Genomic DNA, 24,792 nt, shown 5'->3' with positions numbered 1-24,792 from the left:
GGCCTTGGCCTCTCTGCCCTGTTGTTGGCCCTCCAGAGGAACTGGTTGGCCACTGTGAGAGACAGGATGCTGGTCTAGATGGACCCTCACTGGTCTGATCCAGCAGGGCTCTTCTGATGTTCTTATGAAGGCCTCGGCCTCTTTGCCCTGTTTTTGGCCCTCCAGAGGAACTGGATGGCCACTGTGAGAGACAGGATGCTGGTCTAGATGGACCCTCACTGGTCTGATCCAGCAGGGCTCTTCTGATGTTCTTATGAAGGCCTTGGCCTCTCTGCCCTGTTGTTGGCCCTCCAGAGGAACTGGTTGGCCACTGTGTGAGACAGGATGCTGAACTAGATGGACCCTCACTGGTCTGATCCAGCAGGGCTCTTCTGATGTTCTTATGAAGGCCTTGGCCTCTCTGCCCTGTTGTTGGCCCTCCAGAGGAACTGGCTGGCCCCTGTGTGAGACAGGATGCTGGACTAGATGGACCCTCACTGGTCTGATCCAGCAGGGCTCTTCTGATGTTCTTATGAAGGCCTCGGCCTCTTTGCCCTGTTTTTGGCCCTCCAGAGGAACTGGATGGCCACTGTGAGAGACAGGATGCTGGTCTAGATGGACCCTCACTGGTCTGATCCAGCAGGGCTCTTCTGATGTTCTTATGAAGGCCTTGGCCTCTCTGCCCTGTTGTTGGCCCTCCAGAGGAACTGGCTGGCCACTGTGTGAGACAGGATGCTGGACTAGATGGACCCTCACAGGTCTGATCCAGCAGGGCTCTTCTGATGTTCTTGTGAAGGCCTCGGCCTCTTTGCCCTGTTTTTGGCCCTCCAGAGGAACTGGATGGCCACTGTGAGAGACAGGATGCTGGTCTAGATGGACCCTCACTGGTCTGATCCAGCAGGGCTCTTCTGATGTTCTTATGAAGGCCTTGGCCTCTCTGCCCTGTTGTTGGCCCTTCAGAGGAACTGGCTGGCCCCTGTGTGAGACAGGATGCTGGACTAGATGGACCCTCACTGGTCTGATCCAGCAGGGCTCTTCTGATGTTCTTATGAAGGCCTCGGCCTCTTTGCCCTGTTTTTGGCTCTCCAGAGGAACTGGATGGCCACTGTGAGAGACAGGATGCTGGTCTAGATGGACCCTCACTGGTCTGATCCAGCAGGGCTCTTCTGATGTTCTTATGAAGGCCTTGGCCTCTCTGCCCTGTTGTTGGCCCTCCAGAGGAACTGGCTGGCCCCTGTGTGAGACAGGATGCTGGACTAGATGGACCCTCACTGGTCTGATCCAGCAGGGCTCTTCTGATGTTCTTATGAAGGCCTCGGCCTCTTTGCCCTGTTTTTGGCCCTCCAGAGGAACTGGATGGCCACTGTGAGAGACAGGATGCTGGTCTAGATGGACCCTCACTGGTCTGATCCAGCAGGGCTCTTCTGATGTTCTTATGAAGGCCTTGGCCTCTCTGCCCTGTTGTTGGCCCTCCAGAGGAACTGGCTGGCCACTGTGTGAGACAGGATGCTGGACTAGATGGACCCTCACTGGTCTGATCCAGCAGGGCTCTTCTGATGTTCGTATGAAGGCCTCAGCTTCTCTGCCCTGTTGCTGGCCCTCCAGAGGAAGTGGCTGGCCCCTGTGTGAAGCAGAATGCTAGACCAGACAGACCACTGTTCTGATCCATCAGGGCTCTGCTATGTTTATTGACTTGGTCTCTCTTCCCCCAAACAAAAATAAAAACCTGCGCCCATCGTGCTGGGTGAGATGGTCTTCCCCAAAGCGTCCAGATGGCCAGAGAGGCCAACGCCACAGGTGCATCACCTGATCAGACAGCAGCTGCACTTCCTGGAGGATGGAGGCGATGGGCCGGCTCCGCTCGCGGCCACGGGTGAAGGGCACGATGCAGTAGCTGCACATGTTATCACAGCCACGCATGATGGATCTGCGGGACACAACGAGAACAGGAGAGAGTTAGTTGCTGGCCAGGAAGCCTCAGCAGAACACATGAAGCTGCCTTCTACTGAATCAGACCTTCACTCCATCAAAGTCAGTCTTGTCTACTCAGACTGGCAGCGGCTCTCCAGGGTCTCAAGCTGAGGTTTTTCACGCCTACTCGCCTGGACCCTTTTTAGTTGGAGATGCCGGGGATTGAACCTGGGACCTTCTGCTTCCCAAGCAGATGCTCTACCACTGAGCCACCGTCCCTCCCCTGCTCTCCAGGGTCTCCAGCTGAGGTTTTTCATGCCTACTTGCCTGGACCCTTTTAGTTGGAGATGCTGGGGATTGAACCTGGGACCTTCTGCTTACCAAGCAGATGCTCTACCACGAGCCACCATCCCTCCCCTTAAACATATGAACATATGAAGCTGCCTTCTACTGAATCAGACCTTCAGTCCATCAAAGTCAGTATTGTCTACTCAGACTGGCAGCGGCTCTCCAGAGTCTCAAGCTGAGGTTTTTCATGCCTATTTGCCTGGACCCCTTTTGAGTTGCAGATGCCGGGGATTGAACCTGGGACCTTCTGCTTACCAAGCAGATGCTCTGCCACTGAGCCACCATCCCTCCCCTGCTCTCCAGGGTCTCAAGTGGAGGTTTTTCACGCCTACTTGCCTGGACCCCTTTTAGTTGGAGATGCCGGGGATTGAACCTGGGACCTTCAGCTTACCAAGCAGATGCTCTGCCACTGAGCCACCATCCCTCCCCTATCCTGAATAGGTTTGATTATACAGTCCCACACTTCCCCATAAAAATCACAGCAAAGTAAGACATGGGCGATCATCTCAAGGTGCCTTCCATTACATGGGCAGACTCTATCTTGATAAGGGCTGTTGGCAAACCTCCCGGACAGTACCGCTGAGGGTAGAACATTGAGTCTTGCTAACATAAAGGAGCGGCGTACTTTTTATTTCTATGCCAATAAAGGTATTTGGATTGGATTGGTTTGTGAGAGAGAGGAGTCTATCCATCGGGGGAGCTCCATGACGAAGCCCAAGAGATCCTTCACGTTTGGGGGATTTTCCTTTTTTTCCAACAGCAGAAAACAAGGTTGACAGGTCTAGGTTTGGAAATACCTGGACATTTGAAGGGATTGGGACTCAGGACTAGCCTGCTGCATCTATCAGAGTCCCCTTTTCCTCTAAGCAGGAGACTCAATAACAGAGATGGAAACAAGATGAATAGGCAGATTTTAGGGGGGGTCACGTTAATGTGGGAAGGAAAACAGCCCTTTACACCCCCCTTCCTTCATCAAAGTCAGTCGTGTCTACTCAGACGGGCAGCTGCTCTCCAGGGTCTCCGGCAGAAAAGCGTCTTCCACGTCACATCCTACCTGGTCCTTTTTTAACTGGAGATGCTAGGAGTTGAACTTGGGATCTTCTGCATGCCGAGCAGATGTTCTTCTACCAAGTCAAAGCCCCTCCCCCAGAATTGGTGGACTCTGACTGTCTCTCCAGGGCCTCGGGAAGAGGTTTTTCACCATCCCCTGCCACATGGTCCTTTCCGCTGTAGATGCTGCCTTTCACTGAACTGGCCCAATGCTTTCCACCACAGCTTTTTTGTAGCAGGGGCTCCTTTGCATATTAGGCCACACCCCTTGACGTAGCCAATCCTCCAAGAGCTTCCAGGGCTCTTCCAGAGCTCTAGTGAGCTCTTGGAGGATGGCTACATCAAGGGGTGTGGCCTAATATGCAAAGGAACTCCTGCTACAAAAAAAAGCCCTGCTTTCTACTGAGCACACCCTCTATCCAGGGAGCGGCACATTTCTCTCCTCCTCCTTCACAACAACCTTGCAAGGTAGCTTAGGCTAAGACACTGACTGTCTTAAAGACACATTTGTTGTTGTTGTTCAGTCGCAAAGTCGAGTTCGACTCTTTGCAACCCCACGGACCAAGTCACACCAGGCCCTCCTGTCTTCCACCATCCTCCGAAGTCTGCTCAAATTCGTGTTTGTTACATCAGTAACGCTGTCCAGCCATCTCATCTTCTGCCGTCCCCTTCTTCTTTTGCCTTCTGTCTTTCCCAGCATCAGGGTCTTCTCCAGTGAGTGCTCCCTTCTCATTGGGTGGCCAAAGGATTGGAGCTTCAGCTTCAGCATCTGACCTTCCAGGGAGCAGTCTGGGTTGACTTCCCTTCGGACTGACTGATCGGATCCTCTTGCAGTCCAAGGGACTCTCAAGGTTCTTCTCCAGCACCATAGCTCGAAATCATCTATTCTTCTGCACTCGGCCTTCCTTATGGTCCAGCTCTCACAGCCGTACATTACTACTGGGAAGCCAAGCCGAGAGAGAGAGAGAGAGAGACCATCTCTTTGAATAAACGGACTTTAGTTGGCAGGCTGATGTCTCTGCTTTTTATTATACTGCCCAGGTTCGCCACAGCTGTCCTCCCAAGGAGCGAACGTCTTTTAATTTCATTAAAGACACACAGTGAGCCTCATCAGGATTTGAATCTTGGTCTACCAAACCTTAGTCCAGGTGTGGCCAAGCTGGGGCTCGGGAGCCACACGTGGCTCTTTCACACTTATTATGTGGCTCTTGAAGCCCCCACCGCCCCATTGGCTGGCTTGGAAATGGCGTTTGTCTCTTTAAATCACTTTTCCAAGCCAAGCCGGCAGCTTGGAGAATACATTTAAAGTTAAAGTTGCCTTCTTTCACCTCTCTTCCCCCCCCCCTTCCATCTATTTGCCTTCCTTGCGGCTCTCAAACATCTGACGTTCAGGTCTTGTGGCTCTCAAACATCTGACGTTCAGGTCTTGTGGCTCTCAAACATCTGACGTTCAGGTCTTGCGGCTCTCAAACATCTGGCGTTCAGTCTTGTGGCTCTCAAACATCTGACGTTCAGGTCTTGCGGCTCTCAAACATCTGACGTTCAGGTCTTGTGGCTCTCAAACATCTGGCGTTCAGTCTTGTGGCTCTCAAACATCTGACGTTCAGGTCTTGTGGCTCTCAAACATCTGACGTTCAGGTCTTGCGGCTCTCAAACATCTGACGTTCAGGTCTTGTGGCTCTCAAACATCTGGCGTTCAGTCTTGTGGCTCTCAAACATCTGACGTTCAGGTCTTGTGGCTCTCAAACATCTGGCGTTCAGTCTTGTGGCTCTCAAACATCTGACGTTCAGGTCTTGTGGCTCTCAAACATCTGGCGTTCAGTCTTGTGGCTCTCAAACATCTGACGTTCAGGTCTTGTGGCTCTCAAACATCTGGCGTTCAGTCTTGTGGCTCTCAAACATCTGACGTTCAGGTCTTGTGGCTCTCAAATATCTGACGTTCAGGTCTTGCGGCTCTCAAACATCTGACGTTCAGGTCTTGCGGCTCTCAAACATCTGGCGTTCAGTCTTGTGGCTCTCAAACATCTGACGTTCAGGTCTTGCGGCTCTCAAACATCTGACGTTCAGGTCTTGTGGCTCTCAAACATCTGACGTTCAGGTCTTGCGGCTCTCAAACATCTGACGTTCAGGTCTTGCGGCTCTCAAACATCTGACGTTCAGGTCTTGCGGCTCTCAAACATCTGGCGTTCAGTCTTGTGGCTCTCAAACATCTGACGTTCAGTCTTGTGGCTCTCAAACATCTGACGTTCAGATCTTGTGGCTCTCAAACATCTGACGTTCAGGTCTTGCGGCTCTCAAACATCTGACGTTCAGGTCTTGTGGCTCTCAAACATCTGGTGTTCAGTCTTGTGGCTCTCAAACATCTAACGTTCAGGTCTTGCGGCTCTCAAACATCTGACGTTCAGGTCTTGTGGCTCTCAAACATCTGGCGTTCAGGTCTTGTGGCTCTCAAACATCTAACGTTCAGGTCTTGTGGCTCTCAAACATCTGGCGTTCAGTCATGTGGCTCTCAAACATCTGACGTTCAGTCATGTGGCTCTCAAACATCTGACGTTCAGTCATGTGGCTCTCAAACATCTGACGTTCAGGTCTTGCGGCTCTCAAACATCTGACGTTTACTCTGTGTCGACCTAGTCTATTAACCATTACATCACGTTGGCTGCCTGATGCCAAACATTATTTATTTACTCCAGTCTTCCCCCGAGTAGGGACCCATCATGGTCTAGGCCTCCATTTTACATTCACAACAACCCTGTGAGGTAGGTTACGCTGAGAGCACGACTGGCTCAAGGCCACTCAGCAAGCTTCCACAGGAGGGTGGGGGATTTGAACCTGGGTCTCCCAGCTCCTAATTCTGCACTCTGGCCACTACACCACCCTGGTTGTCCAGATGCACTTCCCCAGAGCATAAAGGACTGAAACCAATATCCTTCCTGAGTCTTTCTTGTCCTTCAGAGAAGGGGGTTTTTTGTAGCAGGAACTCCTTTGCATATTAGGCCACACACCCCTGATGCAGCCAATCCTCCTGGAGCTTACAGTAGGCCCTGTACGAAGAGCCCTGTAAGCTCTTTAGAAGGTATTGGGATGGAGAAGGTAGAGAAAAAAGTATTTTTCTCCTTTTCTCACAATACGAGAACTCGTGGGCATTCAATAAAATTGCTGAGCAGTCGGGTTACAACGGACAAAAGGAAGTCCTTCTTCACCCAAAGGGTGATTCACACGTGGAATTCACTGCCACAAGAGGTGGTGGCAGCTGCAAGCATAGCCAGCTTCAAGAGCGAATTGGATAAAAATATGGAGCAGAGGTCCATCAGTGGCTATCAGCCACAGGGTATAAATGGAACTCTCTGTCTGGGGCAGGGATGCTCTGTCTTCTTGGTGCTTGGGGGGAGGCAGCAGTGGGAGGGCTTCTAGTGTCCTGGCCCCACTGGTGGACCTCCTGATGGCACCTGGGTTTTTTGGCCAATGTGTGACACAGAGTGTTGGGCTGGATGGGCCACTGGCCTGATCCAACAGGGCTTCTCTTATGTTCTTATGTGACACAGAGTGTTGGACTGGATGGGCCACTGGCCTGATTCAACAGGGCCTCTCTTATGTTCTTAGGCCACACACCGCTGATGTAGCCAATCCTCCTGGAGCTTACAGAAGGCCCTGTGCTAAGAGCCCTGTAAGCTCTTGGAGTATTGGCCACATCAGGGGGTGTGGCCTGATATGCAAAAGATTCCCTGCTATAAAAAAAAGCCCTGCTTCAGAGCTTGCTGCTCTACTGATCCGGAGCCCTCTCAAAGGACCGACAAATTCCAATTTGCTCTTACACAAATGCAGATGTGGAGCTGGTGCTGTTTTGGACAGGTAGAACGTCTGCATAGGTTTCATCCAGGGACAGAAGAACATTGGCAGCTTGCTGGCCGGTGTCAGCCACCGCCAGGAGCCGAGGAAGGTCACGGTAAGCGTCAGGGCCAGCCACAACATCCACCATCTTCTCCTGGTCCAAGATCTTCTCCTTCAGCCTCTCCGCCATGCAGCCTGCAGGTGATGGAAAAGGGGAGCGGGACAAGAAAACAGAGAGGCAGTTTTGTTCAAGGCTGTTTGGCCAATACCCTTAAGAACATCAGAGAAGCCATGCTGGATCAGGCCAATGGCCCCTGCAGTCCAACACTCTGTGTCACATAGGGGCCAAAAAACCAGGGGCCATCAGGAGGTCCATCAGTGGGGCCAGGACACTAGAAGCCCTCCCACTGTGCCCCCCCAAGCACCAAGAATACAGAGCATCACTGCCCCAGACATAAGAACATCAGAGAAGCCATGTTGGATCAGGCCAGTGGCCCATCCAGTCCAACACTCTGTGTCACACAGTGGCCAAAAAACCCAGGGGCCATCACGAGGTCCATCAGTGGGGCCAGACTGTCGGTGCGGGTGTTTGCAGAGAGAGCGGTGTGATGTGTACAACGATGAGCCCCAGTAAAGAAGTGAGCCAGACACCTGCAGCTAGTGCTAAAACAGTGTATTTACAGATTATATACAACGTGCTCACTAGTGCAGAGATATACATCAAATACAGGACCAAAGTGCTCCGCCAGCAAGTGACTCCTCGAAGAGAGACCTGTGCATTGTTAGCACAGTCCATATATAGTTCCATCGGCCAATCCTGGCAGTCCACAGTCGTGCTGACTCAGCAGGTCCTTTCCACCTGTCCTTTACCGGCTAGAACCGGCTTGTAGATAAGGTCATTGTGACCTAGCTTGCCAGTTAGATCATCTGCTGTCACATTAGAGCTGTCAGACTGTGTAAAGGCTAGACTCAATACTGACACAGACCTCCAGTAGTCTTTCCACTGCTGCCCCCCCCCCCCCAAGCACCAAGAATACAGAGCATCCCTGCCCCAGACAGAAGGACATAAGAGAAGCCATGTTGGCCAATGGCCCACCCAGTCCAACACTCTGTATCACACAGAGGCCAAAAAACGCAGGTGCCATCAGGAGGTCCATCAGTGAGGCCAGGACACTAGAAGCCCTCCCATTATTGCCCCTCCCAAGCACCAAGAATACAGAGCATCACCGCCCCAGAAGCAGAGTTCCATAAGAACATTAAGAGAAGCCCTGTTGGATCAGGCCAATGGCCCATCCAGTCCAACACTCTGTGTTGTTGGAACTCAGTCCTAAAATGGCTGACTGACTCCATCTTAGGTAATAGTAATGTTGTTTCTGCAATGTCATGCTGAGTCATGCTGCATCATGGTCCAGCTGTTACATGTTACTGAGGTAAGGTGGAATGACCTCACCTGTAATTAGGCTTTGTGCTGACTCACAGAGCTGATGCAACCTGCTGGTGAGCTTGCAGTATTTAGGGAAGCTCAGTGAGCTTGCTCAGTCTGCCTGTAAGGATTGTGGGTATTGTGACCCTCACTGTCCAGGTGGCAGCAAACACTGCTGGTGTTGGATCCTATGCTACTGTGCTTGGATCGTGCTGTGTATACTTACTGCTGTATACTGTTATCTACTGGAGTGTGTACTGATTACTGTGTATGACCTTGGCCTGGCAACGACTCTGAATATTGGATATTGTCCTGGTAAATATATTCTACCATTGAATGCAGTTATCTCTCTTGTCTATTAATTCCTGTGTTTTTGCCTGTCCCTCTTCTTCAGTGTTTTTCTGCTGCGTGCAAAATCTCTAACATGTGTCACATAAGAACATAAGAGAAGCCCTGTTGGATCAAGCCAGTGGCCCAGGGAACCGGGCAAAGGAAGTTCTGGCGTTTTCCTTTCTTCCCCAGGGGACCAGGAGGGGGGAGGAGCCTCAGCCAATAGAAGGAAGAGTGGCTTGGCTCAGTAGCTCTGCTGTGCAACTGAGTCTGGCAAAGCAAGCTCCCCCATTTCCAAGGGAGGAGCCTCAGCCAATGGGGAAAACCGAGGCTTTGCTCTGTAGCTCCTGTACAATTGAGCAAGCCTGGCAAAGCAAGTTGTGATACAGAAAGAAGCAAGAGAGAGGGAGAAGGAAGCAGATGACAGCCAGTTGCTCGGGGGCCTGACAGAAGCCCTCCAGGGGCCTGATTCGGCCTCCGGGCCGCATGTTAGACACCCCTGCTCTATGGGAAAGGGATGTCAAGACACCTACTGGAGACCTTTCTCCATGCCCCCGCCTCCCCCGTCTCTTTTACCCAAAATCCCGATGCGGAGAGGGACCCGGGAGGAAGACCGCTTGGACTTGAGGGTTATGAGGTGCTGCAGGCGATTCCAGATGGTCCGCTCAGCCTTTTCCCTGAGAAAGAAACAAGTGCTTTAGTCAACTGCTGGTTTCCACTGCCCCTTACCTTGGGAAGACAGCCCGTCTTCCTCGCTACCCGCCCCCCAAATACATCAGGTGCCGACAACTCCCTGACAGCAGACAGCCTACGACCACTGAAGAGTTAAAACAGATGGAAACACATAAGTCCTCCTCCTCCCCCATATGAACAGAGCCGCTCGCTCCCATCTTCTCTGGAGGAGCTGCTTAGATTGCCCTGCCCTCTGAAACTAGATAGCTGGCAACCTGAGAACAGGGCCTCCTCAGTCGTGGCACCAAAACTTTGGAAGTGTCTCCCTTCTGCAGGTGTCTTTTGCCAGCAGGCGAAGTCTTTTTTGTTTTGTCTGGCCTGCCCCCCCAATAACAGTTACTGGCCCTCCTTTTAATCGATTTTCCGTTATTGTTTTAGCTGCATTAAATTGCTCAATTTTTTTTTAAAAAAAATTATGTTTGTCGCCTGGATCAGATGGGCGGGTGACGCAGAAGTGCTTTCGATAACCGTTTATTTTTCCAGAGAAGAAGAAGGAGAAGCCATCGGAAGCGAAACAATACCAAATGATCTTCGCGCCAGATTGCTTTTAATAACGGAATTTAAATTTTGATGCATCAGCGCTGTGAAATTGTAACTGGTTGTTATGATTTTATTGCTGTGAGCCACCCCAAGCCTGCTTCAGCGGGGAGGGCGGGATATAAATCAAATAAAGTAAAGCAAAGCAAAGTAAAGAAGACGATTTAGGATTTATATCCTGCCCTCCACTCCGAATCTCAGAGCGGCTCACAATCTCCTCTACCTTCCTCCCCCTCAACAGACACCCTGTGAGGTAGATGAAGATATTGGATTTATATCCCGCCCTCCACTCCAAAGAGTCTCAGAGCGGCTCACAATCTCCTCTACCTTCCTCCCCCACAACAGACACCCTGTGAGGTAGATGAAGATATTGGATTTATATCCCGCCCTCCACTCCAAAGAGTCTCAGAGCGGCTCACAATCTCCTCTACCTTCCTCCCTCACAACAGATACCCTGTGAGGTGGGTGAGGCTGAGAGAGCTCTCCCAGAGGCTGCCGTTTCAAGGACAGAGACTCAGAGCAGCCTACAATCTCCTTTCCCTTCCTCCCCCACAACAGACACCTTGTGAGGTGGGTGGGGCTGAGAGAGCTCCCATAGCAATTGCCCTTTCAAGGACAGTCTCAGAATGGCCTACAATCTCCTTTCCCTTCCTCCCCCACAACAGACACCCTGTGAGGTGGGTGGGGCTGAGAGAGCTCTCCCAGAAGCTGCCCTTTCAAGGACAGAGTCTCAGAGCGGCCTACAATATCCTTTCCCTTCCTCCACTACAACAGACACCCTGTGAGGTGGGTGAGGCTGAGAGAGCTCTGACAGAAGCTGCCCTTTCAAGGACAGCACTGCAAGAGAGAGCTATGGCTGACCTAAGGGCCATTCCAGCAGGTGGAGGAGTGGGGAATCAAACCTGGTTCTCCCAGATAAGAATCTGCACACTTCAGCACTACACCAAACGGGCTTTCAATGCTTTCTACCAGGGCTTTCTTTGAAGCAGAGCTTCGGATCCCACAGCAAGCCCGCGTGTGATAGGCCGGTGCTCTTATCCCCGTATCAACAATGGAGGCTGAGAGTTTTGCAGCGCAGCTGACGGTGGAGCCAAATCTGAAAGAGGGGATCTCCTAGCTCTGCCCCCCGATCGTCGTATTTCATTAGACCAAGACGCAACAGCTCCGCGTCAGAAAAGGAAAAAGGAACTGCAATAGACCCAGGGACTGCGACGTTTTCCTCTGCTGGGGTTCATCTCTGGAAGGTTCCACTCTCCAGGCGTGGGGAACCACGGCTCTCCAGATGTTTTGTGCCTACAACTCCCATCAGCCCCGGCCATTGGCCATGCTGGCTGGGGCTGATGGGAGTTGTAAGCAAAAAAAAATCTGGAGATCCACTGTTCCCTACCCCTGCACTAGAAGAAAAAATTAAAAATCCATGGGCGCTACACCAACGCTTAACCCAGGTCCCGCCTCCCACTTAATTATATTAATCAACTTGGTATGGGGAATATAGCAGCTGCCCAAAGTTACGGTATCCCTTGTCCCCAAGGTCTAACTGCAGCCCACTGTCTTCTTTAGGAGAGCCGGTTTGGTGTAGTGGTTAAGTGTGCGGGCTCTTATCTGGGAGAACCGGGTTTGATTCCCCACTCCTCCACTTGTACCTGCTGGAATGGCCTTGGGTCAGCCATAGCTCTCTTATCTGGGAGAACCGAGTTTGATTCCCCACTCCTCCACTTGCACCTGCTGGAATGGCCTTGGGTCAGTCAGAGCTCTCTTATCTGGGAGAACCGGGTTCGATTCCCCACTCCTCCACTTGCACCTGCTGGAATGGCCTTGGTTCAGCCAGAGCTCTCCTATCTGGGAGAACCGGGTTTGATTCCCCACTCCTCTACTTGCAGTTGCTGGAATGGCCTTGGGTTAGCCATAGCTCTCTTATCTGGGAGAACCGGGTTTGATTCCCCACTCCTCCACTTGCACCTGCTAGCATGGCCTTGGGTCAGCCAGAGCTCTCTTATCTGGGAGAACCGGGTTTGATTCCCCACTCCTCCACTTGCACCTGCTGGAATGGCCTTGGGTCAGCCAGAGCTCTCTTATCTGGGAGAACGGGGTTTGATTCCCCACTCCTCCACTTGCACCTGCTGGAATGGCCTTGGGTCAGCCAGAGCTCTCTTATCTGGGAGAACCGGGTTGGATTCCCCACTCCTCCACTTGCACCTGCTGGAATGGCCTTGGGTCAGCCAGAGCTCTCTTATCTGGGAGAACCGGGTCTGATTCCCCACTCCTCCACTTGCACCTGCTGGAATGGCCTTGGGTCAGCCAGAGCTCTCTTATCTGGGAGAACCGGGTCTGATTCCCCCCTCCTCCACTTGCACCTGCTGGAATGGCCTTGGGTCAGCCAGAGCTCTCTTATCTGGGAGAACCGGGTCTGATTCCCCACTCCTCCACTTGCACCTGCTGGAATGGCCTTGGGTCAGCCAGAGCTCTCTTATCTGGGAGAACGGGGTTTGATTCCCCACTCCTCCACTTGCAGCTGCTGGAATGGCCTTGGGTCAGCCAGAGCTCTCTTATCTGGGAGAACCGGGTTTGATTCCCCACTCCTCCCCTTGCAGCTGCTGGAATGGCCTTGGGTCAGCCAGAGCCCTCTTATCTGGGAGAACCGGGTTTGATTCCCCACTCCTCCCCTTGCAGCTGCTGGAATGGCCTTGGGTCAGCCAGAGCTCTCTTACCTGGGAGAACCGGGTTTGATTCCCCCCTCCTCCACTTGCAGCTGCTGGAATGGCCTTGGGTCAGCCAGAGCTCTCTTATCTGGGAGAACCGGGTTTGATTCCCCCCTCCTCCACTGGCAGCTGCTGGAATGGCCTTGGGTCAGCCAGAGCTCTCTTATCTGGGAGAACCGGGTTTGATTCCCCACTCCTCCCCTTGCACCTGCTGGAATGGCCTTGGGTCAGCCATAGCTCTCTTATCTGGGAGAACCGGGTTTGATTCCCCACTCCTCCCCTTGCAGCTGCTGGAATGGCCTTGGGTCAGCCAGAGCTCTCTTACCTGGGAGAACCGGGTTTGATTCCCCCCTCCTCCACTTGCACCTGCTGGAATGGCCTTGGGTCAGCCAGAGCTCTCTTATCTGGGAGAACCGGGTTTGATTCCCCACTCCTCCCCTTGCACCTGCTGGAATGGCCTTGGGTCAGCCATAGCTCTCTTATCTGGGAGAACCGGGTTTGATTCCCCACTCCTCCCCTTGCACCTGCTGGAATGGCCTTGGGTCAGCCAGAGCTATCTCATCTGGGAGAATTGGGTTTGATTCCCCACTCCTCCACTGGCAGCTGCTGGAATGGCCTTGCGTCAGCCAGAGCTCTCTTATCTGGGAGAACCGGGTTTGATTCCCCACTCCTCCCCTTGCACCTGCTGGAATGGCCTTGGGTCAGCCATAGCTCTCTTATCTGGGAGAACCGGGTTTGATTCCCCACTCCTCCACTGGCAGCTGCTGGAATGGCCTTGGGTCAGCCAGAGCTCTCTTATCTAGGAGAACTGGGTTTGATTCACCACTCCTCCAGTTGCAGCTGCTGGAATGGCCTTGGGTCAGCCAGAGCTCTCTTATCTGGGAGAACGGGGTTTGATTCCCCACTCCTTCACTTGCAGCTGCTGGCATGGCCTTGGGTCAGCCAGAGCTATCTCATCTGGGAGAATTGGGTTTGATTCCCCACTCCTCCACTGGCAGCTGCTGGAATGGCCTTGGGTCAGCCAGAGCTCTCTTATCTGGGAGAACCGGGTTTGATTCCCCACTCCTCCCCTTGCACCTGCTGGAATGGCCTTGGGTCAGCCAGAGCTCTCTTATCTGGGAGAACCGGGTTTGATTCCCCACTCCTCCACTGGCAGCTGCTGGAATGGCCTTGGGTCAGCCAGAGCTCTCTTATCTAGGAGAACTGGGTTTGATTCCCCACTCCTCCACTTGCAGCTGCTGGAATGGCCTTGGGTCAGCCAGAGCTCTCTTATCTGGGAGAACCGGGTTTGATTCCCCCCTCCTCCACTTGCACCTGCTGGAATGGCCTTGGGTCAGCCAGAGCTATCTCATCTGGGAGAATTGGGTTTGATTCCCCACTCCTCCACTGGCAGCTGCTGGAATGGCCTTGGGTCAGCCAGAGCTCTCTTATCTGGGAGAACCGGGTTTGATTCCCCACTCCTCCCCTTGCACCTGCTGGAATGGCCTTGGGTCAGCCATAGCTCTCTTATCTGGGAGAACCGGGTTTGATTCCCCACTCTTCCACTGGCAGCTGCTGGAATGGCCTTGGGTCAGCCAGAGCTCTCTTATCTAGGAGAACTGGGTTTGATTCACCACTCCTCCAGTTGCAGCTGCTGGAATGGCCTTGGGTCAGCCAGAGCTCTCTTATCTGGGAGAACGGGGTTTGATTCCCCACTCCTTCACTTGCAGCTGCTGGCATGGCCTTGGGTCAGCCATAGCTCTCTTATCTGGGAGAACCGGGTTTGATTCCCCACTCCTCCACTTGCAGCTGCTGGAATGGCCTTGGGTCAGCCAGAGCTCTCTTATCTGGGAGAACCGGGTTTGATTCCCCACTCCTCCACTTGCAGCTGCTGGAATGGCCTTGGGTCAGCCAGAGCTCTCTTATCTGGGAGAACCGGGTTTGATTCCCCCCTCCTCCACTTGCACCTGCTGGAATGGCCTTGGGTCAGCCAGAGCTCTCTTATCTGGGAGAACCGGGTTTGATTCCCCACTCCTCCACTTGCACCTGCTGGAATGGCCTTGGGTCAGCCATAGCTCTCTTATCTGGGAGAACCGGGTTTGATTCCCCACTCCTCCACTTGCACCTGCTGGAATGGCCTTGGGTCAGCCAGACCTCTCTTATCTGGGAGAACCGGGTTTGATTCCCCCTCCTCCACTTGCACCTGCTGGAATGGCCTTGGGTCAGCCAGAGCTCTCTTATCTGGGAGAACCAGGTTTGATTCCCCCCTCCTCCACTTGCACCTGCTGGAATGGCCTTGGGTCAGCCAGAGCTCTCTTATCTGGGAGAACCGGGTTTGATTCCCCCCTCCTCCACTTGCACCTGCTGGAATGGCCTTGGGTCAGCCAGAGCTCTCTTATCTGGGAGAACCGGGTTTGATTCCCCACTCCTCCACTTGCACCTGCTGGAATGGCCTTGGGTCAGCCAGACCTCTCTTATCTGGGAGAACCGGGTTTGATTCCCCCTCCTCCACTTGCAGCTGCTGGAATGCCCTTCGGTCAGCCATAGCTCTCTTATCTGGGAGAACCGGGTTTGATTCCCCACTCCTCCACTTGCACCTGCTGGAATGGCCTTGGGTCAGCCATAGCTCTCTTATCTGGGAGAACCGGGTTTGATTCCCCACTCCTCCACTGGCAGCTGCTGGAATGGCCTTGGGTCAGCCAGAGCTCTCTTATCTAGGAGAACTGGGTTTGATTCACCACTCCTCCAGTTGCAGCTGCTGGAATGGCCTTGGGTCAGCCAGAGCTCTGGCAGAGGTTGTCCTTGAAAGGGCAGCTGCTGTGAGAGACCTCTCAGCACCACCCACCTCACAGGTTGTCTGTTGTGGGGGATGAAGGGAAAGGAGATTGTGAGCCACTCTGAGACTCTTCGGAGTGGAGGGCGGGATATAAATCCAATATCTTCATCTACCTCACAGGGTGTCTGTTGTGGAGGAGGAAGGGAAAGGAGATTGTGAGCCGCTCTGAGACTCTTCGGAGTGAAGGGCGGGATATAAATCCAATATTTATTAATGTGTATTAATAACTAAGGTTTTATCTGTTTTATCTGTTTTAAATACGGATCCCTTTATATGTTTAACTATTGTAATTTTGTTGGATCTACTATTGGAAGCCGCCCTGAGCCACTTGTGGGAAGGGCGGGATACAAATCTTAAATAAATAAATAAATAAATAAAATATCTTCATCTACCTCACAGGGTGTCTGTTGTGGGGGAGGAAGGTAAAGGAGATTGAGAGCCGCCCTGAGACTCTTCGGAGTGGAGGGCGGGATATAAATCCAATATCTTCATCTACCTCACAGGGTGTCTGTTGTGGGGGAGGAAGGGAAAGGAGATTGTGAGCCGCTCTGAGACTCTTCGGAGTGAAGGGCGGGATATAAATCCAATATCTTCATCTACCTCACAGGGTGTCTGTTGTGGGGGAGGAAGGTAAAGGAGATTGAGAGCCGCCCTGAGACTCTTCGAAGTGGAGGGCGGGATATAAATCCAATATCTTCATCTACCTCACAGGGTGTCTGTTGTGGGGGAGGTAGGGAAAGGAGATTGTGAGCCGCTCTGAGACTCTTCGGAGTGAAGGGCGGGATATAAGGGGTGGCTCACAGCAATAAAATCATAACAACCAGTTACAATTTCACAGCGCTGATGCATCAAAATCTTCATCTACCTCACAGGGTGTCTGTTGTGGGGGAGGAAGGTAAAGGAGATTGTGAGCCGCCCTGAAACTCTTCGGAGTGGAGGGCGGGATATAAATCCAATATCTTCTTCTTCTTCTTTGAGTAGAAGAGGATTCTAGACTGACTCTGTTAGGGAAGGGCCATGGCTCAGTAGAAGAGCCTCTGCTTGGCATGCAGAAGGTCCCAGGTTCAATCCCCAGAATCTCCAGTTCAAAAGACCAGGCAGGAGGTGATGCGAAAGACTTCGGCCTGAGACCCTGGAGAGTAGCTGCCCATCTGAGGAGAAAGGACTGGACTGAGGGTCTGATGCAGTATAAGGCAGCTTGATGTGTAAGAATCATAGAGTTGGACGGGACCTCCAAGATCATCTAATCCTACTCCCTGCACAATGCAGAAAATTCACACATATCTCCCCCCATGCTCCATAGAGTTGGAAGGGTCATCTAGTCCAGCCCCCTGCACAATGCAGGAAACTCACAAACACCTTCCCCCTAAATTTACAGGATCTTCATTGCGTCAGATGACCACCTAGCCTCTGTTTAAGAACCTCCAAGGAAGGAGAGCCCACCACCTCCCAAGGAGGAAGCCTGTTCCACTGAGGAATCGCTCTAACGGTCAGGAAGTTCTTCCTAATGTTGAGCTGGAAACTCTTTTGATTTAATTTCAACCCATTGGTTCTGGTCCTACCTTCCAGGGCCACAGAAAACAATTCCACACCCTCCTCTATAGGACAGCCCTTCAAGTCCTTGAAGATGGTGATCCTATCACCTCTCAGCCGCCTCCTCTCCAGGCTAAACACGCCCAGCTCCTCTAGCCTTTCTTCATAGAATTACAGAATCATGGAGTTGGAAGGGACCTCTAGGGTCATCTAGTCAAACCCCCTGCATAATGCAGGAAACTCACAAACTCCTCCCCCTAAATTCATAGGATCTTCATTGCTGTCAGATGGCCATTCAACCTCTGTTGAAAAACCTCCAAGGAAGAAGAGCCCACCACCTATCGAGGAGGAAGCCTGTTCCACTGAGGAACCACTCTAACAGTCAGAAAGTTCTTTCTCGTGTTGAGCCGGAAACTCTTCTGATTTAATGTCAACCCGTTGGTTCTGGTCCTACCATCCGGGGCCACAGAAAACAATTCCACACCCTCCTCTATAGGACAGTCCTTCAAGGACTTGAAGATGGTGATCCTATCACCTCTCAGCCGCCTCCTCTCCAGGCTAAACATCCCCAGCTCCTTCAACCTTTATTCATAGGACTTGGTCTCCAGACCCCTCACCATCTTTGTTGCCCTCCTCTGGACCCGTTCCATGACCAGAAGATGGCAAGAAAACAATAACAAAAACCTCCAGAATCCCTAGGCAAACTGGATCCCTGTTCATGTGTGTGTGCTCCAGAGGCTCAGGTTGAGAAACACCCTCCCTAGTCCTGGGAGATGGCTTTAAGAGCAGCCAAGGACTGAATCCGGGACCTTCTGTGTTCAAAACAGGTGCTCCCCCAGTGAGCGACGTGCCCTCCAGCGGACACCGGGCGTTGGGGCCCTCTTCATCTCTTTCGTTGCCGCTTCTTCCCAATCTGTTGGCAGCACTTTGAAGATCAAAGAAATAAAAGAGAGAGATTCTGACCTGATGGAACACGTGACAAGCAGAACGACATCCGCCTAAAAGAAGGAAGAGAAATTTAATTTCTACAGCCAGGACTGTGGGAGGAGCTCTTCCATTTTCTATGAGGCCCACTGCTCTAACAAGGCACCTGTGTGGAGTCAGACTCCAGATCCAGAACTGGATCTGGGGAGGGACGGTGGCTCAGGGGTAGAGCATCTGCTTGGTAAGCGGAAGGTCCCAGGTTCAATCCCCGGCATCTCCAACTAAAAAGGGTCCAGGCAAATAGGTGTGAAAAACCTCAGCTTGAGACCCTGGAATCTCCAACTAAAAAGGGTCCAGGCAAATAGGCGTGAAAAACCTCCGCTTGAGACCCTGGAGAGCAGGGGAGGGACGGTGGCTCAGTGGTAGAGCATCTGCTTGATAAGCAGAAGGTCTCAGGTTCAATCCCCGGCATCTCCAACTAACAAGGGTCCGGGCAAATGGGTGTGAAAAACCTCCGCTTGAGACCCTGGAGAGCAGGGGAGGGAACGGTGGCTCAGTGGTAGAGCATCTGCTTGGTAAGCAGAAGGTCTCAGGTTCAATCCCCGGCATCTCCAACTAAAAAGGGTCCAGGCAAATAGGTGTGAAAAACCTCAGCTTGAGACCCTGGAGAGCAGGGGAGGGAACGGTGGCTCAGTGGCAGAGCATCTGCTTGGTAAGCAGAAGGTACCAGGTTCAATCCCCGGCATCTCCAACTCAAAAGGGTCCAGGCAAATAGGCGTGAAAAACCTCCGCTTGAGACCCTGGAGAGCAGGGGAGGGACGGTGGCTCAGTGGTAGAGCATCTGCTTGATAAGCAGAAGGTCTCAGGTTCAATCCCCGGCATCTCCAACTAACAAGGGTCCAGGCAAATGGGCGTGAAAAACCTCCGCTTGAGACCCTGGAGAGCAGGGGAGGGAACGGTGGCTCAGTGGTAGAGCATCTGCTTGGTAAGCAGAAGGTCCCAGGTTCAATCCCCGGCATCTCCAACTAAAAAGGGTCCAGGCAAATAGGTGTGAAAAACCTCAGCTTGAGACCCTGGAGAGCAGGGGAGGGAACGGTGGCTCAGTGGCAGAGCATCCGCTTGGTAAGCAGAAGGTACCAGGTTCAATCCCCGGCATCTCCAACTCAAAAGGGTCCAGGCAAATAGGTGTGAAAAACCTCAGCTTGAGACCCTGGAGAGCAGGGGAGGGAACAATGGCTCAGTGGTAGAGCATCTGCTTGGTAAGCAGAAGGTCCCAGGTTTAATACCCGGCATCTCCAACTAAAAAGGGTCCAGGCAAATAGGCGTGAAAAACCTCAGCTTGAGACCCTGGAGAGCCACTGCCCGTCTGAGTAGACAAGACTGACTTTGATGGACCAAGGGGGGGTCTGATTCAGTAGAAGGTGACTTCATATGTTCATATCTCTTCCTGGGTTCTTACAAATCCCAAAATTCTGTCTCAAAAGAAAAATCAAGTATCTGGCCCTCAAGGTGACAGACGGAAGCATGCAAGGCTCAGAAACCAGAAGGCCCCAGTACCTTTCCTGAAATGTCATAATCTGTCAGGGAATAAACCTCCTACTCTCAAAATATCTGCCCCTCTCCCCCTTCCGTTAGCCTCAACCCCGAATTTTAGGGGGCACCCAAACTGTCCAGGTTACTTTCTTTTTCCTTTAAATCTCTTTATTGATTTCTTAACAGAACGGCAGCATATAAAGGATAACGCAACAATCAAATAATATAGAAATAAATATATGAGAAAGTAGATAGATATGCATCAAGGTCATCAAGACCACTGCAAAAGATTTTTTTTAATTGCAAACCAAAAACACGGACACTGCAGCGAAGACTATCACCAATCTAAGGAACAAACTAAAGAGGTATCTTCTAGTGAACGGTAGGCAGCAAAGGAAAAGGAAAGGTCCCCTGTGCGAGCACCAGTCGTTTCCAACTCTGGGGTGACGTTGCTTTCACAACGTTTTCACGGCAGACTTTTGACGGGGTGGTTTTGCCCTTGCCTTCCCCAGTCATCTACGCTCCCCCACCCCACCCCAGCAAGCTGGGTACTCCTTTGACCGACCTCGGAAGGATGGAAGGCTGAGTCAACCTTGGGCCGGCTACCTGAACCAGCTTTCGCTGGGATCGAACTCAGGTTGTGAGCAGAGAATTCAGATCACAGTACTGCAGTACTGCGGCTTTACCACTCTACGCCACAGGGCCGCAAAACGCAACGTTAAAAGGGAGGACCATTTCTTCATCATGTTCAAATGCTAGGGAGAGTTATCCAGAGTTTGCTAACCAGCAGTAATCTTGTCAAAAATAAAATTTAAAAATTCCATAGTTTTAAAAACCATGCACTCACTGAAGGGGGATTTTCATTCTAAGAACATAAGAACATAAAAGAAGCCATATTGGATCAGGCCAATGGCCCATCCAGTCCAACACTCTGTGTCACAGAAGAACATAAGAGAAGCCCTGTTGGATCAGGCCAGTGGCCCCTCCAGTCCAACACTCTGTGTCACATAAGAACATAAGAGAAGCCCTGTTGGATCAGGCCAGTGGCCCATCCAGTCCAACACTCTGTGTCACATAAGAACATAAGAGAAGCCCTGTTGGATCAGGCGAATGGCCCCTCCAGTCCAACACTCTGTGTCACATTAGAACATAAGAGAAGCCCTGTTGGATCAGGCCAATGGCCCATCCAGTAAAACACTCTGTGTCACATAAGAACATAAGAGAAGCCCTGTTGGATCAGGCCAATGGCCCATTCAGTCCAACACTCTGTGTCACATAAGAACATAAGAGAAGCCCTGTTGGATCAGGCCAATGGCCCATCCAGTCCAACACTCTGTGTCACACAGTGGCCAATATATGTGTGTGCGTGTGTGTGTGTATATACACACATACACACACACATATGCATACATACATACATATATATATATATACTGTAGCTAATAGCCACTGATAGACCTCTGCTCCATATTTTTATCCAATCCCCTCTTGAAGCTGGCTATGCTTGTGGCAGTGAATTCCACATGTTGATCACCCTTTGGTGAAGAAGGACTTCCTTTTATCCGTTTTAACCTGACTGCTCAGCAATTTCATTGAATTTCTGAATTCTTCCAAGCATGAGAAATTATGGGGGGGGGGGGGGGGGTTGTTAATTTATATTTTTAACCCCTGTAAGTAAAAATCAGTTCATTTTTGAGTTTTGGAATAATGTACTGTTCCCAGAGATTTAAGAGAATCGACTCTGGTGAAAATGGGATGGGAAAACCCAGACGACTTTCTAACGCTCCACTGTGACGATTCTTACGCCTGCTGCCATGGCCTGGGGTGACAGAGCAGCCCCGCCCTCAGGATATCTGAGCACAGAGTGCCCCCTCCCCCCACGTTGGGTTAGGGGACTCAAAGGCGGAGCTGCTTTAGACGGTGTCCCTGAGTTTAAAAAGCCTGGAAAACACTCTAGCCTACCTGGAGCCAAATGTGACAAGTTGGCAGTTCATGGCATCTTTCCTTTGGCATCGGACGAAAACAAGCACAGAAGAGCTCCCCCACTCCACTGCCCTCGTGCTTGCCTTTCTCCCTGCTGAACTCACAAAGCTGCTTCTACTGAATCAGACTCTCAGTCCAACAAGATCAGTGTTAGAGGCTGTCGAAGGCTTTCCCGGCCGGAGTCCGTTGTTGCTGTAGATCAGGGGTCCTCAACCTACGGCCCACGGGACAGATGCGGCCCGCTGAGGACGTTTCTGCGGCCCCGCCCGGGTCATGGCAAAATCAGACCGGGTAGAACGACAGGGCCCCCGCTTCGCCCTTGGAAGACTATCTGGCCCAGTAACAACAAATGCGCAGTAGCAAAACCTCCTCGATCTATTGGCTGTGCAAATCGACGAAGGGACAGGAACAACCCTCCCCCCCTCGCAACTTTTGCAGAGGGAGGGAGGACTCCGGAAAAGCCAGCAAGACCCCTCCTGCGTTGAGGCCGCACCCCTTCTTCACTCCGCTGCAGGAAGCAAAGCGTGCTTATATGGGAACGTGCTCTTGCAATTCCGGGGCCTTTACTTCTGAGTAAATCTGCAGAGGGGCGCCCCCTCCCTTCCCACGCTCAGACTTCAGCCCGATCTCTGCCCTTACTGATTTGGAACTGGTAAGGAATTGCAGACGGCGCTTTTGAATGGAGCGCAGCCAGTGTGGGGGGAAGGTTTTGCTCCCCCCCCCCCCCCCGGGGCTGAGCCAGCAGAAATAAACAGCTCCCCCCTCCAATGAGTGTTTTGGGGCAGGCTAGTTGTTCAGGGAGCCTTGCTCCCCAGTAAACCCGAAAGCAGCTCTCCCTTCACATTAAGCAAGTCCCTCCGCTTCCTCCCGTTGAGACCAGCGGCGGGGGGAGGGCGATTAAACAGTGCACGCTGAGCTCGTCTACTCAGAAGTAAGTCCCACTAGGTTCAGAGGGACTTTCTTCCGGGTAAGCGTGCCTTTAAGACTGCGATCGTTTACTAGCAAGTAATCCCCCATTGCATTTAGTGGGGATTTGCTTATGACTCTGAGCACAACGTGCCTAGGCACGGGGGTCTTTGGTGGTTTTAGTGCTGCTGCTGCTATTTTATTATTATTATTATTCAAGAAGGCATATGAAGAGCCTCCGGGTGCCACTTAATATTGGGAGGCTTGAAAACTTGCAAGGGGGTTAATGAAAAATGGCAAGGCGAGTTGTGCAGATGTGCATCCTGCGTGCAAAGTTATCTTTGCTGGGGGGGGGGGGGCAGTGGAAATGGCGCTTCCCCTGCTCAGTAATTTCCTAGAAAGTGCGATCCAGAAGCCCGGCGGACACCACCCGCCTGTCAATCAGGTGCACCCTCGAGGGGAAAGACGGGGCTGCAGGCGAAACTTGATGATTTAACTTTACTTCATTTTAAATATTGTATTTGTTCCCATTTTGTTTCTTCACTTCAAAATAAGATATATGAAGCATGCATAGGAATTTGTTCATACTTTTTGTTTTTACTACAGTCCGGCCCTCCAACAGTCTGAGGGACAGTGAACTGGCCCCCCTATTTAAAAAGGTTGAGGACCCCTGCTGTAGATTTTCCGGACTCTGTTCGGTGTAGCGGTTTAAGTGCGTAGTGGAGAGCCAGTCCGGCGTAGTGGTGAAGTGTGCGGACTCTTATCTAGGAGAACGGGGCTTGATTCCCTCCACTCCTCCCACTTGCAGCTGCTAGCATGGCCTTGGGTCAGCCAGAGCTCTGGCAGAGGTTGTCCTTGAAAGGGCAGCTGCTGTGAGAGCCCTCTCCAGCCCCACCCACCTCACAGAGTGTCTATTGCAGGGGAGGAAGAGAGTCAGTTTGGTGTAGTGGTGAAGTGTGCAGACCCTTATCTGGGAGAACCCGGGTTTGATTCTCCCACTCCTCCACTTGCACCTGCTGGATTGGCCTTGGGTCAGCCAAATCTCTGGCAGAGGTTGTCCCTGAAAGGGCAGCTTCCGTCAGAGCTCTCTCAGTCCCACCCACCTCACAGGGTGTCTGTTGTGGGGGAGGAAGACAAAGGAGTTTGTGAGCCACTGAGACTCTTGAGATTCAGAGCGGAGGGTGGGATATAATCATAGAATCCTAGAGTGGGACCTCCAGGGTCCTCTAGTCCAACCCCCTGCACAATGCAAGAAACTCACAAACGCCTCTCCCTAAATTCGCAGGATCCTCATTGCTGTCATTGCTAAATCCAATATCTTTCTCTTCTTGGTTTTCACGGCAGCCCTGCGCCTCTTGGGCATCAGCTTTGACCCGGAGGAGACTGACCTTGAACATCACCCCCAGAGGCGGAAAGGACTGGTGCTTGCACAGGGGACTACCTTGACCTTTCAGAGCCCCGTGGCACGGAGTGGTAAAGCTGCAGTACTGCAGTCCAGGCTCTGCTCGCAACCTGAGTTCAGGTAGTCAGCTCGAGGTTCACTCAGCCTTCCGAGGTCGGTTCAAATGAGGACCCAGCTTGCTGGGGGAAAAGTGTAGATATGAAGATATGAAGCTGCCTTATACTGAATCAGACCTTTGGTCCATCAAAGTCAGTATTGTCTTCTCAGATTGGCAGCGGCTCTTTCTCCAGGGTCTCAAGCGGAGGTTTTCACGCCTATTTGCCTGGACCCTTTTTTTGGAGGTGCCGGGGATTGAACCTGGGACCTTCTGCTTCCCAAGCAGATGCTCTACCCCTGAGCCACTGTCCCTCCCCTGCTCTCCAAGGTCTCAAGCGGAGGTTTTTCACGGCCTATTTGCCTGGACCCTTTTTTGGAGATGCCGGGGATTGAACCTGGGACCTTCTGCTTCCCAAGCAGGTTGCTCTACCACTGAGCCACCATCCTTCCCCCTGTAGATCAGGGGTGGCCAACGGTAGCTCTCCAGATGTTGTTTTTTGCCTACAAACTCCCATCAGCCCCAGCCAGCATGGCCGATGGCTGGGCTGATGGGAACTGTAGGCAAAAAAAACATCCGGAGAGTCCCTGATATAGGAGGATTGCAAGCCGCTCTGAGTCTCTGATTCAGAGAGAAGGGCGGGGTAGAAATCTGCAGCCTTCTTCTTCTGTGGCTGCGGTCTCAGCGTTGTGAGACCTGATGTTTCGCCAGCGACTGTGACTGGCAGCCTCAGAGATATAACCCATAAAACTGGAGTTCTCT

General features: G+C 52.0%; 1 protein-coding gene across 3 annotated transcripts in view; it reads right to left on the bottom strand.

The window, feature by feature from the left end:
* CDK5RAP1 (CDK5 regulatory subunit associated protein 1) overlaps positions 1-24,792 on the bottom strand; it is a 117,582-nt gene that overhangs the window by 24,605 nt on the left and 68,185 nt on the right. For 2 of the 3 annotated variants that reach the window (XM_060230484.1, XM_060230488.1), the window contains exons 4-7: positions 18,152-18,186; positions 9,449-9,549; positions 7,104-7,314; positions 1,786-1,906 (exon numbers count right to left, since the gene is read on the bottom strand). In XM_060230484.1, coding sequence (XP_060086467.1) covers positions 1,786-1,906; positions 7,104-7,314; positions 9,449-9,549; positions 18,152-18,186 — 468 coding nt within the window. The remainder of the gene's footprint in view (positions 1-1,785; positions 1,907-7,103; positions 7,315-9,448; positions 9,550-18,151; positions 18,187-24,792) is intronic. The other variant, XM_060230495.1, reaches the window with a different exon arrangement.

The sequence above is a fragment of the Heteronotia binoei genome, chromosome 2, assembly GCF_032191835.1.
Source record: "Heteronotia binoei isolate CCM8104 ecotype False Entrance Well chromosome 2, APGP_CSIRO_Hbin_v1, whole genome shotgun sequence".
Taxonomy (NCBI): Eukaryota; Metazoa; Chordata; class Lepidosauria; order Squamata; family Gekkonidae; genus Heteronotia; species Heteronotia binoei.
This window is presented reverse-complemented; position numbering and strand designations above follow the sequence as displayed.